At 40.4% G+C, this 15,003-nt stretch overlaps 1 protein-coding gene across 2 annotated transcripts in view; it reads right to left on the bottom strand.

The window, feature by feature from the left end:
• Positions 1-15,003, bottom strand: part of colec12.S (collectin subfamily member 12 S homeolog) — a 79,703-nt gene that overhangs the window by 59,834 nt on the left and 4,866 nt on the right. For both annotated transcript variants that reach the window (XM_018223652.2, XM_018223651.2), the window contains exon 2: positions 6,958-7,008. In XM_018223652.2, coding sequence (XP_018079141.1) covers positions 6,958-7,008 — 51 coding nt within the window. The remainder of the gene's footprint in view (positions 1-6,957; positions 7,009-15,003) is intronic.

Raw genomic sequence — 15,003 nt, 5'->3', positions numbered from 1 at the left:
GAAGGTTAGTTTTATACTAACTTATAGAGGAAGCCAACCCCATGGACCAGGCCCCCCTGCGAATGTGGGGTCTACTTCCCCGATAGTTACGTCACCCACCATCCTGTTTACTCCAATGTACAGCAAATCCAGTTGAGAAAAGAAAGTCCAATTTGGTCACTCTATTGCCAGTCCATCTGTATTCATGGGAAAGGCACAGGTATCATCATTCCAAATTCTCTGCGCCTTTTGCTCCTTTTCCTATACTTGGGGCAGATCCATTGCAGTGCAATTAAATTGAAACCTTTTAACTGGATGAAATGTACAACATGTTCTGTGCCGATACAACTTAATAAAGGACATGTTGCTTGAGCCAATTAAAAGGTTGCTGTTTAATAGCATTACACTGGATCCACTCCTGATTTTATTTTTGCTGATATTCATTGGTAAGCAAAGCAAGTTGCAGTGTATATACCAGGGTTCACCCAGCAATGTTAGCTGTCTTCTTCATAAGTGAGTTCCTTTGTATTTTGTTTGTACATCAAAGGGCATCTGAACCATCTGTCCTTCTAATCACCAGTTTGTCTTTTCTCACAGCTTTCCCAGTTATCATTCAGGGTGCATGCATGATGAGGGAACTGTAGATGTGAAAGCGGTGTTATTGTTATTATTGTTCTAAAGTAAAGTTATCAAATAATTGTGCTTGAATTGTCAGTTTGGTCAATAATAAATCAAATAATAAATACTAAGGCTTGTGACACACGGGCAGATTCGGTGAGATTTAGTCACCTGGCGGCTAATCGCCTCTTCCTCTGGGCGACAATCTCCCCGAGTTGCCTTTGTGTGTCTTCCCATCTGCTATAATGAAAAGTCGCCTGCGCTAAAGCACATGCGGTGCTTCGTTTTCCAAAGTCGCCTGAAGTTTCCTTGTGAGACTTTTCCTACCTAGTATTTCTGTTTTCTAAGCACCTGTCCTGCCTGTTTCCCAGTACCCCTCCTTGATCCTAATCTCTTAATGCAACCATTGTCCTTTGTGGTCCACAGTCGCCCCTGTCCCCTTCCATTTATTCATCCAAATTTTCATGATATGGACTGGAGCAATGGGATTGGCACATGGGAATTTCAAAAATGATTGTATCTCCAGTGCATCCCCAATGTTTTTGAACCAATGTGGGTGTGATTGGGCAGCATGCTGCCTCCCTAAAATCCTAAACCCTGGTCTAGGTGGCTTTTCCACAAATCCAGGCCTGGGCAGTAGATCCAGATGGCTAAAAACAGCAGAGCATAAAAACATGCTGCAATAAAAATCTTTATGGCTCATTTTTGGCCACAGTTTAAGTCTTACACACATTGACACCATTCATTAATAGGTACTTGTGCCAAAAATGCTTTTCGCTCTTGCCAAGCCAGTCCTTGGGAACCATGTGCAAATGTGCCTTTTGACCCCAGAGCTGCAACCACCCTGAAGGTGACATCGGATACAACTCCAGCGCATGGCCATATTGATTGGATAAATAGCTTGGTGAAATTGCACTTTGCACACTGCGTTTTTTTTGTAATTAAGACCTATTGTCTCCTTTCATGCATGCAAGATAAATAGTGTATAACATTAAATAAATATTTTTATAGTCGATGCTACTAGTCCTTTAATTTCAATTTCTGTATTGTCCTGTCATACCTAACATTCCTTGGGGAAAGAGGTATTCTGTGCTTAAACAGCATGGTGTAGATTGCCAGCCTCGACCACTGAACTGGGGGTCTCACTATAACAACATGCAGATGTTTTAAAAGCATTATAATGGGTGGTCATATGGTGACAAGGCTGGAAACCAGCACAACTCTAAACATCTGCTTTGGCCATTACAAAAAAACTCAAATAAACAATGTGCTGTATAAATAGTCTCAGTTCACTTCTTACACTGCAGCAGCCTCCCTAAAGAAAGCAAGTCCAAATGGAATGTGTACATGTTACTTATATCAGCGGAGCCCTCATGGCAGTGGGGTTAGGAATGTAAAACAATTTCTCTTTAAAGAAAAATGGGAAAACAAATTGTGCAAAACATAAATACAGAATATTGATTTCCATTTTTTTTAACCTTAGGTACAGGTGATCTCTTTAATGAAAAGTTAAGTGCTAAGCTTAAAAATAAAAGAAACAATAAAAAAGGCAACTGGGGCACTTCTAGCTAGTTTAAAATACTGCTTCTATTTGGGTACAGTTCAACACAATTAAATCTAGTTTCTAGTTCGCATCAGTTAGCATGTCCTGTGAAGCCAGATCTATATATTTGCAGTTTAAAATGTGGCTCAACATGAGACGCCCGGCAGCTGGAGGGTTTTACAGCTTAATGTACAGGAAATGGTAAAATGGTAGTGAATGATCAGTGAACTTTAAAATGCAAGTAAAGCCTGACATAAGCATTCGGCTATGAATTTTGATGTGGATGGCCTGTTGAAGTCTAGCTTTACAGCAAGCTACATTATGAAAGTGGAAATAAATTTCATCGGATTTGTCCCCCTATTTCCATAACCTTCTGATCATGTTCTGGTACTTCCTGGCCTCTGGAGTCAGCAGCAGTTCTTGTGCCCAGAGTAGATTAGACTGCTGCAAATACTAAAGTGGAATGTTCTAGTACTTATCATGGAATGTTCTAGTACTGACTCTGCTTGTCTGGTGATGCCTCCTTGGGGGGTTATGAAGGGATTTAAAGGACCAGTAACATCAAATTTTTTTTTTAAAAAATTCGTTAGAGGCGCAAGAGTGAGCGCACACTGACAGCCGCACACTTTTTTCACAGGCAGCAGCAGCACTCGGCCATTCTCATGCACGGATTGCATCGCGCCGCTGCTCGGAAGCCTCCTTAGTCCCGCTCTGGAGAGAGGCTGCTGGGATTGTACCGATTCCCCCTTTTGGTTCCAAGTCGGAGCGATGGAGGCTGTCAGTGTGCGCTCACTCTTGCGCCTCACACAGACACCGGCCCGGCACCAGCCGCACACCGCTTGTAACGCTCCTGCGATCTAACGCTCCTGTGCTGATAGATGCGTCCCAGAGGGGATGAAGAGACAATCTGTGATGTCTGCGATGTCTGTGTGCCCTGCCACCCACCTGGGGCACTCTCACTAAGAATCGCCGGTTGCTGCAGGGCTGGGTTAGTAGGAGGCTGAGTCCCTGCAAGATCTCCCCAGAGGTGCGCTGCTCTGCACAAGGATGTTCCGGGAACACACCGGGCACTTCAGCTCTTCATCCAGCCGTCTGCTTTCCAGCACCGTCTTCCTGCTGTCAGTAGCCTATGGGAGCTAGCCAGGGAGGACAAATCCAGCACCGCACTATGGATGGCTGCCATATCGCCGTTTCAGAAGAGGACAGGAAGTGGAGTTTCAGTAAGTTATTTCTTAATAAAGGCTTTGCAATTTTGAAATTTTAATTTGTCTTGGTGTTTTTTTTCGTTGTTTTCTAACGAATTTTTGTAAAATTTTTTTTGATGTTACTGGTCCTTTAAACATGTGGGGCATGGTTGGAGGGCTCCTGTACTTCTTAGGGGGTATATCAGCTCTGCTTAAAGAACATCGTATGAAGGTTGACACCAGAGCCGGGTACATCAGCGAGGGCCCAGCTGAGTCAAAAAGACACATGTAAAAGTAATCGACCCTTGGCAGCAGCTGGAAAAGGTACCTCTAAGTATTTATTGGTGTATAGATTTCACATCCACTACTGGAATGTACAAAGTCACACACCCAACAAATATATAAACCCACCTAGTGTTTCCTATGTATTTCTGGCATATTGCAGTGCTGCACGGTGCATTTCTGTTTATTAGATATGAATCATGCAACAACAACACCTCTCCATCTCCAACACTGATTCCATTCCATGAATTTTTAAACCCCCCGCCTCCTTTCTCACATCATTACCTTTGTGCCTCAGGAGACACTGAAAATTCCCGTGGGATTAATAATGTGAAACAATTTTTATAAAAAGAAAAAAGAAAACAGCCTAAAAAAATAAGTATTATATTTATGAGGCCACTAACCTAGCAACTAGACTGATTCTACTTTGGTAAAAAAATAAACAGAAAGGTAAATATCAGATCAGATACAAAGTGGTAAAGATTACATCTGCAACATACTTTAAGTTACAGTAAAGGTGTAGTTTCTTTTTTAACTGACTAGGCCAGATCTGAACGAAGAATCCCCTAGTATTCTTGCTTAACAGGGCCAGTGTATTTCCCACAGAGAGTGTGCTATTTAAAGGGAATGTCAACCCAAAAAAAATATTTTTTTTGCCTAATAAAGCTCAGCTGGGGAACTAAGACTTTTGCAACATTGTTTAAAAAGTAACCACCAGGAGTTAGGCAAATGCTGCTTTCAGTATGTTTTTACAATTAACTTTAAAAGCACTGAAAATGTATAATAATGTATATTGGAAATCTGCTTAGCATTATGGTTTCTTTTATTAGGCAAAATGTTATTTTGAGGTTGACGTGCCATGTCACATGAACAGAGGGGTCTGCTACCATTCTGATCCGTGAGATTGTCATGCCTATCATACCACTTTGTGTGCCATGAGCCTAAATCTACTATCCTGTGTGGATCAAAAGTAAAAAAATCAGACTTTATTAATGGTTATTAAAATTAGGGATGCACCAAATCCAGGATTCGGTTTGGGATTCGGCCTTTTTCAGCAGGATTCGGATTCGGCTGAATCCTTATGCCTGGCCGAACCGAATCTGAATCCTAATTTACATATGTAAACTAGGGACGGGTAGGGAAATCACATGACTTTTCGTCACAAAAGAAGAATTTTTTCCACTTTTTCCTTTCCTGTCCCTAATTTGCATATGCAAATAAGGATTCTGTTTGGTATTCGGCCGAATCTTTCACCAAGGATTCGGGGATTCCCAAATAGTGGATTCAGTGCATCCCTAATTAAAATAGGGATGCACCGAATCCAGGATTTGGTTTGGGATTTAAGCAGGATTCGGCCTTTTTCAGCAGGATTCGGATTCGGCCGAATCCTTCTGCCCGCCCAAACCGAATCCAAATCCAAATTTGCATATGCAAATTAGAGGTGGGGAGGGAAATTGCGTGACTTTTTGTCAGAAAACAAGGAAGTAAAAAATATTTTTCCCTTCCCACCCCTAATATGCAAATTATTCGGTTCTGTATTCAGCCGAATCTTTCAGGAAGGATTCGGGGGTCCGGCCAAATCCAAAAAAGTAGATTCGGTGCATCCCTAAATTAAAATACATAAGGTCAAGTAGTCGCATCATCACCCAACGCGTTTTGTACTCATCTAGTCCGTAGTCATACTATCCTATGTGCCTTCCAGGTGCTGCTGTGCTGCTTGCACATTTAGGAGGCAATATTGATGTCTGTTGCAGCTCTCCCAATCACAACTGAAGGAAAGAGGGCAGCTGTGATCACCCTCTCCTAGCTGTTCATGAAAAACAAATATAAAATGAAAACATGAAGAACCCCACCTACGAGCTTGGGACAAGGCCAAAGGAAACACTCAGATGGAGCCATGTGTTCTCTTAAGGACAGAATATATGCAAAATGCACAGGACTTGAAAGAAAACAACTGAGTATCTTGTTGATGTTTCATTTGTACATGTGATCCATTGCCATAAATATGCATTAATCCAAACAGACAGTGAAGTAAACAATAACTCCTTTGCTGAACCCTGAAGAGGATGTTTGGTCGCAGACTCGTCTGCCAGAAAGTGACCAACAAATGTTTCCAGCTGCCTGTAATTCATAAACGAGCGCCAGATTAAATATGCGCCAAATCGTTTTAGTTGGGTCAGCGGATAGCTTATTCTGTCTTGTTCACTCTTTTTGGAGTGGGTTTATTCACTTGCAGGGAAAAAAAGAAATGAATGTTTTTAGGTTACTCAGTCTGCTGGTGTCTTTCAAAATAACCACAAACACTATTATGTCAGGCTTGCTCAATATCGATTATAAAAAAGAATGCTGAACAAACAGTTTTTCTTGTGGAAATGTACCCGAGAGTCTAACAGGGCTGATAGTCATAGCAGTCATGCTTTTTATAGTGAAAATGTAACTTCAAATATGACGTTTTATAAGTCACCTGTGTGCTCCAGCTAGTGCTGAACTACAGCTCCCCGGCTGATGCCCATATTGGTGCAGGGGTGACAGAATTGAGACACCTGATCAAGTCACAAGCAATGGCAACTATGAAACGCAGTAAGCTTTAGCCTTGCTTAAAAATAATCTTGCAGAGTTTTAAAACCAGTATGTTCCTCCTGCTTAAATAGGCCTGCGGCTATGATGATGTGAATGCCATAGAAGCCTTAGATTGCAAGCTCCGTTGGGACAGGAACTGATGGGAATGATGTAATGATGATGTGATATATAAAGCGCTGCAGAAATCTAAAGAAATTCCAGGAAACACCAGGAATAAAGTCTCAGAGAAAAAAATAATAAATAATTAATACAAATATGCTTAAAGGGGACCCGTCACCCCAAAAAAATATTCAAAATCCTATTACATTAGTCAAGCAAAATGAACTTTAATTACACTATATAAATGCTTTGAATCTTGTGTCCTTCAGTCTGGGAATTCATAATTATAGCAAGCAGGCAGGAGCCATTTTGTGGACACTGTTATTAAGACAAGCCTTGCATCATCTCAGAATCTTGTTTGTGCACCAGAATGGGGGACCCAATGTCCATCCCCATGTACTGGCTACACAATTAAATGTCAAAGAGAACAGGGAAATATGTGGAGAGCAGTGCATCTAGGAAGTGCTGAATGGAAAGGTAAAAGTAATTGTCTGCCCCGCCTCTATGCCCAGGGATTAATGCTTTTTGTTCCTTTGGGAATGAAATAAAGACTTAACAAGAGAAACCAATGTTTCCGTTCTGAAAGACAATTTTAACAACAAAATTAATATAATTATTATGTCTTTAGATTTTCACCATTTTTAGTTTAACGTTAGTAGAAGAAAGACTCACCAAACCTCTTGTATCCAAATGACTGTACCTCCTCTTCTTCAGCAAAGTCGTCTGCAGAACAAACAGATACATTATAAAACACAATTCTTTTCATTGCTAAATCCACAGATTAAAGGATCAATCTTTAAATGACGTGTCTCTTAAAATGCATTCAATTATCCGGTTAATAAACAATGTGTATTGTTTTAATCTTTATTGCACTAAATAGTACAGAGCAGTCAAACAATTTAATTTTTCACTTGATCCCTGCCATTTTCCAACTGCCATTGGCCAACTGTCCCACTCATCACTCATCCTAGTGGCCTCAGCATTAGAGTAGATGATGGGTAAGGGAGGACCTGAGAAGAAAGACAAGTAGCACAAACCAGAACAATACATAGTTACATGCCTAGAATTAGAGTGCCTTGTGTTATGGGTGCAGGGGCACTGATCAGAGCTTGACTGGTTATGAAAAGCCCTAGTGGGCCCATTACTCACCTGGGCCTCTAATGAGAACCAGTGTCTTCTGCCCCTATAACACCCTGCCAGTAACATACAGCTTTACAGTAATGGCACAGAGGGGGATTTGGGATGTTTTTTCCCCATTTCCAGTTCAGTGTATGGCCAACCAAAAGCTCACTCCCAAATGATCATTCCCGTTCATTTTTAAATTCAATTTAATTGAGCCCTGGTGAAAGCAATTGGCATAGAAATGAATGAGGGTGATTCCAAGTGTTCATTTAACTATTAGTTTGTGCATTGTGTCACCAGGACCCAACCTTGGTTAGCAGGGGTGTCTAGGGCCCTTGATTGCACCAATAAATTCTGTCTCTCCCAATCAGCTCCTTCATTCTGTTAAAGTTGCTGCTGATTGGTGTTACTGGTTATTTATAAGGCACAACCATATTTAGTAGCGCAGTTTTGAGCTATTAATGGAAATCCAGTATATACAGATATAATACACAAAAGCCATGAATATCTTGTAAATTATATCCTTATAAACGGTGAGTAGTGATGTCATCAGTTATAAACGGTGAGTAGTGATGTAGTCACATGACTCACTAAAATTTGTGTATTATAATTAATAAAGTACCCCCAGTTGCAAAATATGAGGATATTAGAAGTAACCTCGGAGTTCCATGACCTGTATAAAAACACTCGGCCTTCGGCCTCGTGTCTTTATATGGTCATGAAACTCCTCGGTAACTTATAATATCCTTATATTTTACAAGAGGGGGTACTTTATTCACTATATATATGGCAGAGAGGGTTCAGTTCATAATCTCGTCTCTCTCTTTCTCTCCCCATAAAGTGAAAAGCGATTCCTAGTGATTCTCATTGATTTTTAGTGATTCTCAGCGATTCCCAGGAGCAGAAGGAGATAAAGAAGAAACACAAAAGTCTTTTTAAAGACTATCAACTTTCATCAGGAGCAGAAGAACAACTTGCCCAACCCATTGTGGGTTATTTGGAGAAAGGTAAGGGTCCTGCATTTTCCAATCCAGGGCCACCATCAGGGGGGGACAGGGGGGACAAGTGTCCAGGGCCCGAGCATGAAGGGGGGCCCAGAAGTGCTGCACTTTTGAAAGAGTTGGGCCCCCCTCGAAGTCCTAAAGCCATGAGTTCAATTCTGCTGAACACCAATTTTTTTTAATTTGTAAGGGGGGCCCTGGAGCCAATGTTTTTTAAAAAAAAAAATATTCTTTGGGGCCCCAATTTTTTCTTACTTGTAAGGGGGCCCTGGCACCAATGCTTTTAAAAAAAAACTTTTATGGGGGGGCCCTGGCACCAATGTTTTTTTTAACTTATAAGGGGGGCCCTGACCATAAATAGCTTTTTATAACTTGTGTGTGTGGGGGGGTTACTTTTTTAGCGCTGATGTATGTGTGGTCTTTTAACTGTGATGTGGAGTGGGCGGGATCTGGGGTGGGGCTTAGGTGCAAGTGTGGGTGAGACCCAGGGGGCCCCAAAAATGTTGTTGTATGGGGCCCTGTGATTTCTAATGGCGGCCCTGTTCCCATCTGTAATATGTATTACACAGTAGATGAGGCTGGAAAAAGACATGTCCATCAAGGTCTACCTTTTTGTGTAGCTGCCGATCCAGAGGAAAGTAGGGCCCTGACAGAAATAATGGGCTGATTTGTGGACCAAATAAAATGGGATGGTATTGTCTTAAAATGGGGACATGGGAAGCTGGTGGGGAGGGGCATTCTATATACATAAGTAAGCATTTGTTTCTAATTGGAACCATATTAAAACCATAGTTTATGAATGAAAAGGGTTCTTATTAAATAAGGTGTAAATATGCTGCTGTTTTTTTACCTCTTTACTTTAACTCGAATCTTCCCAAATCTCTATTTTATATTACAGGAACATCAAAGATGGGCATGAGTGCAAGTAGCTGGCTTTACTACCAGTGGCGCTATGAAAATGTAAAGGTGCTCACAGCTAATTTCCTCATTATATTTTCTGACTGCTGAGAAAGATATCCAAGGGGTTAAAGGAGGGGCTAACCCAATCCTAGACATGACATATCTTCTCTGTAAATACAATGATACAGAAATTTGACAGGGTTTAGCATAGTGTGTGCCCTGACCTCAATGTTTTCTTGCTTCTTACATTTTTCTAGCACTCACGGTGGATCTCGCCTGATCTGGACATTTTTGAGATAAGAGATTTTGAGTATCCACTCGCGGGCCCTTATCTTGAGTGCATCAGGACAAGATCACCAATGACATCAGGTTTGCACTCTACGATCTGTGGATGGCCAAGGACTGTGTGAAGATTACAAAATGGTGAAAATTACACTTTAAGAACAATTTCTGGCAGGACTACAGATACATCAAGGCCCACCTGAAACACCTCTACAAAGACCTAGAGAAGATCAACAAGGCCATACTGATTAAGAACAATGAGAGATATTCAGGTGCAGTATATAATCCATCCTTTTCTTTCCCACACTTGGTCAATCATCTAATTTTGCTTAATCACCTGATTTGTGCTTAATGTGTTCATAAATATTAGAGGAGTGGGATCCGTTATCTGGAAACCCATTATCCAAGAAGCTCCGAATTACGGAAAGTCCATCTCGCACAGACTTCATTTTATTCAACGAATCCAATTTTTTAAAAATGATTTCCATTTTCTCTATAATAAGAAAACAGTTTCATGTACTTGATTCAAACTAAGATATAGTTATTGGAAGCAAAACCATCCTATTGGGTTTATTTCATGTTTTCATGATTTTCTAGTAGACTTGAGGTATGAAGATCCAAATTACAGAAAGATCTGTTATCCAGAAAACCCCCGGGTCCCAAGCATTCTGGATAACTGGTCCCATAACCATATAAGGATTTTACAGGGATATCACTTGCTAAGGTAAAAAAATACATAGTCTGAGTTATCTTGTTTGGTTTTACAGATGGTCCTCGGAACAACTCACAAACGGCACATGATATCAGCACCACCAGCAGTTTCCTCGGTACCAAAAACAGATGCACCTCAGTCTAGGAGCCACATCCTCAGGAAACAGCATTAAGTATGGGGCATCTCAATTCCACCAGTGATGCCCCCTTTCATCCACTGCACTTTCACCAGCAGTGCTTTCAGCCACCGTAGTTCCACCAGTGGTTCCTCCAAAATATGGTGTTATACACAGGAACTCCTTTAAGCCACTTGGTAGACCCTTCATTCCTTTTCATTCCATCCCTCAGACTGCAAATGCCGGAGTCTGCAGGCTGCCAGGGTCCAATGGAATGGAAAGGAATGCAACATTCATCATGCGGCTTAAATGTGCCCATGTTTATGCTGCCATATTCCCTTCTCTTTCTCATCCTCTCACCGCAGTCCCATACCGTACCATATTCCCCCCCTCCCTTGAGTCAATGTGGTGCATTGATCGTGGGAGCAAATCCGATCGCCTATAAGGGGTCAGGAATTTTTCCCTCTAGTGAAGGAAATTTACTTTTCAGGGCTTTTTTGCCTTCCTTACGATCAAAAAGCGCAGTTTATATAATTATTAATAAAGTTGTGGATTACACAGATTAACCACAAAGTCATTGTGTGTATCTTTATTGTGGGTATTGGGCTAGGGATTTAGCAGGGATAACATATAGAGGGGAGGGATAGAAGTTAGAATAAGGCTCTTATAGAGCAGGAAATGGTCGCATTGGTTATGTTTATCCTTGGTTCCTAACAATGAAACAACATATGCCTGCTGTGTCAGTCCTACTATCCTCCATAGGATTTATAGGAACCTATGTAATACTGAGAGCCAATAAACATCCTTCCCAAATTTCACTCTAACTGGTGTTTGGACAACTACGGCCCCACAGTTTAGAAGGGCCATAATGGTCTGCGTTGGTTTAAGGAAAACATGGAAATTGAATCTTTAGAGAGAAAACCAATTAGATGCAGATCTGCAACCAAATTCTGTTTTAGAATCATCATCTTATGCGCTTTTACTTTAGTTGTCTAAAATTCCCTGGAATTAGGAAGGAATCTACTAATTTAGCCTCTTCAGTAGATGATAACAATGGCAAATTATACTGGGTTGCATCTGGATTAGGTGGGATATTTATATAGACGTCACACTGCCCAGCCTTTATCACACCTATTTATTGTATGTAAGAAGGTATACTCTATTGAGGTTTTATGAAACAGATGTTGAGAATCAGACTCCTGGAATGATGAACATAGCTAGCTGTACTGTATGGAGAATTGTGCATTACACAATTCCCTCTGTAAAAAGCTGATAAAGCAACAGGGTAATACTGAGACTGAGAACAATGGGAAGGTAACCAGATAACAGCTCCTTAACACAAGATAACAGCTGCCTGGTAGATCTAAGAACAACACTCAATAGTAAAAACCCATGTCCCACTGAGACACATTCAGTTACATTGAGAAGGAAAAACAGCAGCCTGCCAGAAAGCATTTCTTTCCTAAAGTGCAGGCACAAGTCACATGACTGGGGGCAGCTGGGAAATTGACAAAATGTCTAGCCCCATGTCAGATTTCATAATTGAATGTAAAAAAATCTGTTTGCTATTTTGAGAAATGGATTTCAGTGATGAATTCTGCTGGAGTAGCACTATTAACTGATGCATTTTGAAAAAAACATGTTTTCCGATGACAGGATCCCTTTAAGCCTATTATGTGTATGTCAGAGCACTGGAATGAGATACCTGTAATTGGATTCTTTCTGGCACATCTAGATAAGTACACCAAAAGGGATTCTATACACTTACATATTACAGCAGAGTTCTGTTAAGCCCAGAGGAATGCGCAAGATGACAGTTTTATGGTATTTCTCTTCACCAAAATGCACCATTTCAGGGCCCCTAACTACTCAAAAGTGCGGCACATTATACTTCATGTTTGTAACTCAACACAATACCTTTTAAAAAAAAAAAAGAAATATTCTAATTTTTTAAATACTATCTAGGTGATTTTTATTATGCAGCATAGTGGGATGTACTATACATATATATATATATATATATATATATATATATATATATATATATATATATATATATATATATATATATATATATATATATATATATATATATATATATATATATATATATATATATATATATATATATATATATATATATATATATATATATATATATATGGGCCCAACTTTCCTTGGCATCTAGCATAGATCCACCGACACATTTATATAAAGAAAGAAAAGACAGAACCCCGCTTATGTACTGTATATAAGGTATATTTTCCCTTTCACATATATCTGTTTCACCTTAGAGCTCAATTTGCATTCTGGGCATTATGCATGCCTTGTTTGAGCTGCACCCTCAGTGCCAAAAGTCATTTCAAACAGTGATGCCTGGATTAAATTAGGAATATAGAGCATGAGTAAGAGTTTTTCCTTACATTTTTTATCAGGGTGATATGTGATGCTGTAATTATAGCTTTTCTAAATTCTGCGTGTAAAATGCTACTAGTGTCCAACTAACAGACCTCACCCAAGTTTTGGGAGCTGCCAACACTCTGCACAACTCCTTCCAATTGCTCCCAGTCTGCTTCCAAATTAAACTTCAGATTCTCCTCTGCTCATGACTTGGCTCATTTGCACATTTCAGATTTTATTTCACTCCCACACACACATCCACACTGTTCTGCCTCAGCACAGGATAGAGTGCAAAGGCTTCAGTTACTGATCAGCACCCAGTCCCATCATTCATGGCTGAAGAAACTTCAGGTTTTTGGGGGAGGTTACCTTACAGCAATCTTTATGTTCCATTTCAAGGGGACAATAACATTTTTATACAAACTGTAACTGGCCTATTATTAAGGACAACTTTTCTCAGACTGGGTCTGGACCACTGGGAATACTTTGCAATTTAATGGAGGTCCATAAATGTCTTGGCTGTGGAAAACCATATCCAGAAATTTTTAACAGTAATGCAACTCATTAAACAGGATTAAAATAAGTATAAATATATATGTGAATGTAGGTGTGGATGCCCTGATCATTATTTAATTCATACATTGCCACTGGCTTCGCATCCAGCATTGATCTGCCAGCCTCCTCTGGCTCATGTGTTTGCCCCAAGAGCAATGGCGTTACAACAGCGCGCCGGGCCCCCCCCGCCAGAAAAATATTCGGAGGGCAACCCCCCCTGCCACTTGCATACTCGCTCATGGCTCGCTGTAGTCAAGGCTCCCCTTTCCCCCGGTCCCTCGCGGGGTCTGCTTCCTCTATAGTTACGCCAGTGCCCAAGAGGCACTGCATTAGCCTGAGTACAGACACACACAGAGATATCTCAGTATAGAAAGTGTGAGTATGCATTTCAGAATCTGCTCTTTGTTTCTGCACCCAGGCCGACGAAGTGCTTCTCGGGAAAAAACATATGAGCTATAGGAGGGTGATTCTGGGGCTGCGTTTACAAATGATTAGGCATATGTCACAATTGGCATATTACCAAATTGTAATGTGGCATAAAGACGTCTGCAGAAAATACTAGCATATTTCTAAATTACCCATGATTTGTTCTACTCTCCCCCAAACCTTTGCACCAATTGACATATCTGTTTTCCACAAACCACCACACAACATTACATTTAGCCAAGTTGCATCTTGTGCATTGCTGCACGTAATACAGTAATGCGAGGTGTGATAACGACAGGCCGTTTGTAGTAATATATAAATCTGAGCACTGTGTCGGTAATAACATCAAAAATGCCTATAATCAATACACATTCAGTTGTACTATTTAACTTTATACATTCAAAATTTGACACAATATAGGGAAAATATAAACACCTGGATTAACAAACTACCAATCCTCTCCCAAGGGGGATACCAAAGACCAAAGACAATTTTAAGAGCTAGATTAAGTGAATCCAAGGGGCTGATTTATCAAGGGTCGAATATCGAGGGTTAATTAACCCTCGATATTCGACTAGGAACTAAAATCCTTCGACTTCGAATATCGAAGTCGAAGGATTTAGCGCAAATGCTACGATCGAACGATTAAATCCTTCGATTCGAACGATTCGAAGGATTTTAATCCAACGATCGAAGGAATATCCTTCGATCAAAAAAACTTAGGCAAGCCTATGGGGACCTTCCCCATAGGCTAACATTGACTTCGGTAGCTTTTAGCTGCCGAAGTAGGGGGTCGAAGTTTTTTTTAAAGAGGCAGTACTTAGACTATCGAATGGTCGAATAGTCGAACGATTTTTAGTTCGAATCCTCCGATTCGAAGTCGTAGTCGTAGTCGAAGGTCGAAGTAGCCCATTCGATGGTCGAAGTAGCCCAAAAAACACTTCGAAATTAGAAGTGTTTTTATTTCGAATCCTTCACTCGAGCTTGATGAATCGGCCCCCAAATGTCACTTAATATAAATATCCAATTTACTTTATTGCCTCTATAAAACTGGTGGACCAGCATACAGGCAGTAATTCATATAAAATACCTAGAAACACAATAAAAAAATCAAAAACTTAAAAAGTCATTGACAGCTAAGTCAAGAATAAGTCACTATATGAACCTTTCCAATTCATAAATAGAATAAAAATAGTCTCTATGTC

Source organism: Xenopus laevis, chromosome 6S, assembly GCF_017654675.1.
Source record: "Xenopus laevis strain J_2021 chromosome 6S, Xenopus_laevis_v10.1, whole genome shotgun sequence".
In the NCBI taxonomy this organism is placed as follows: domain Eukaryota; kingdom Metazoa; phylum Chordata; class Amphibia; order Anura; family Pipidae; genus Xenopus; species Xenopus laevis.
Note: the sequence above shows the minus strand (reverse complement) of the source record. Positions and strands in the feature narration are given on the sequence as shown.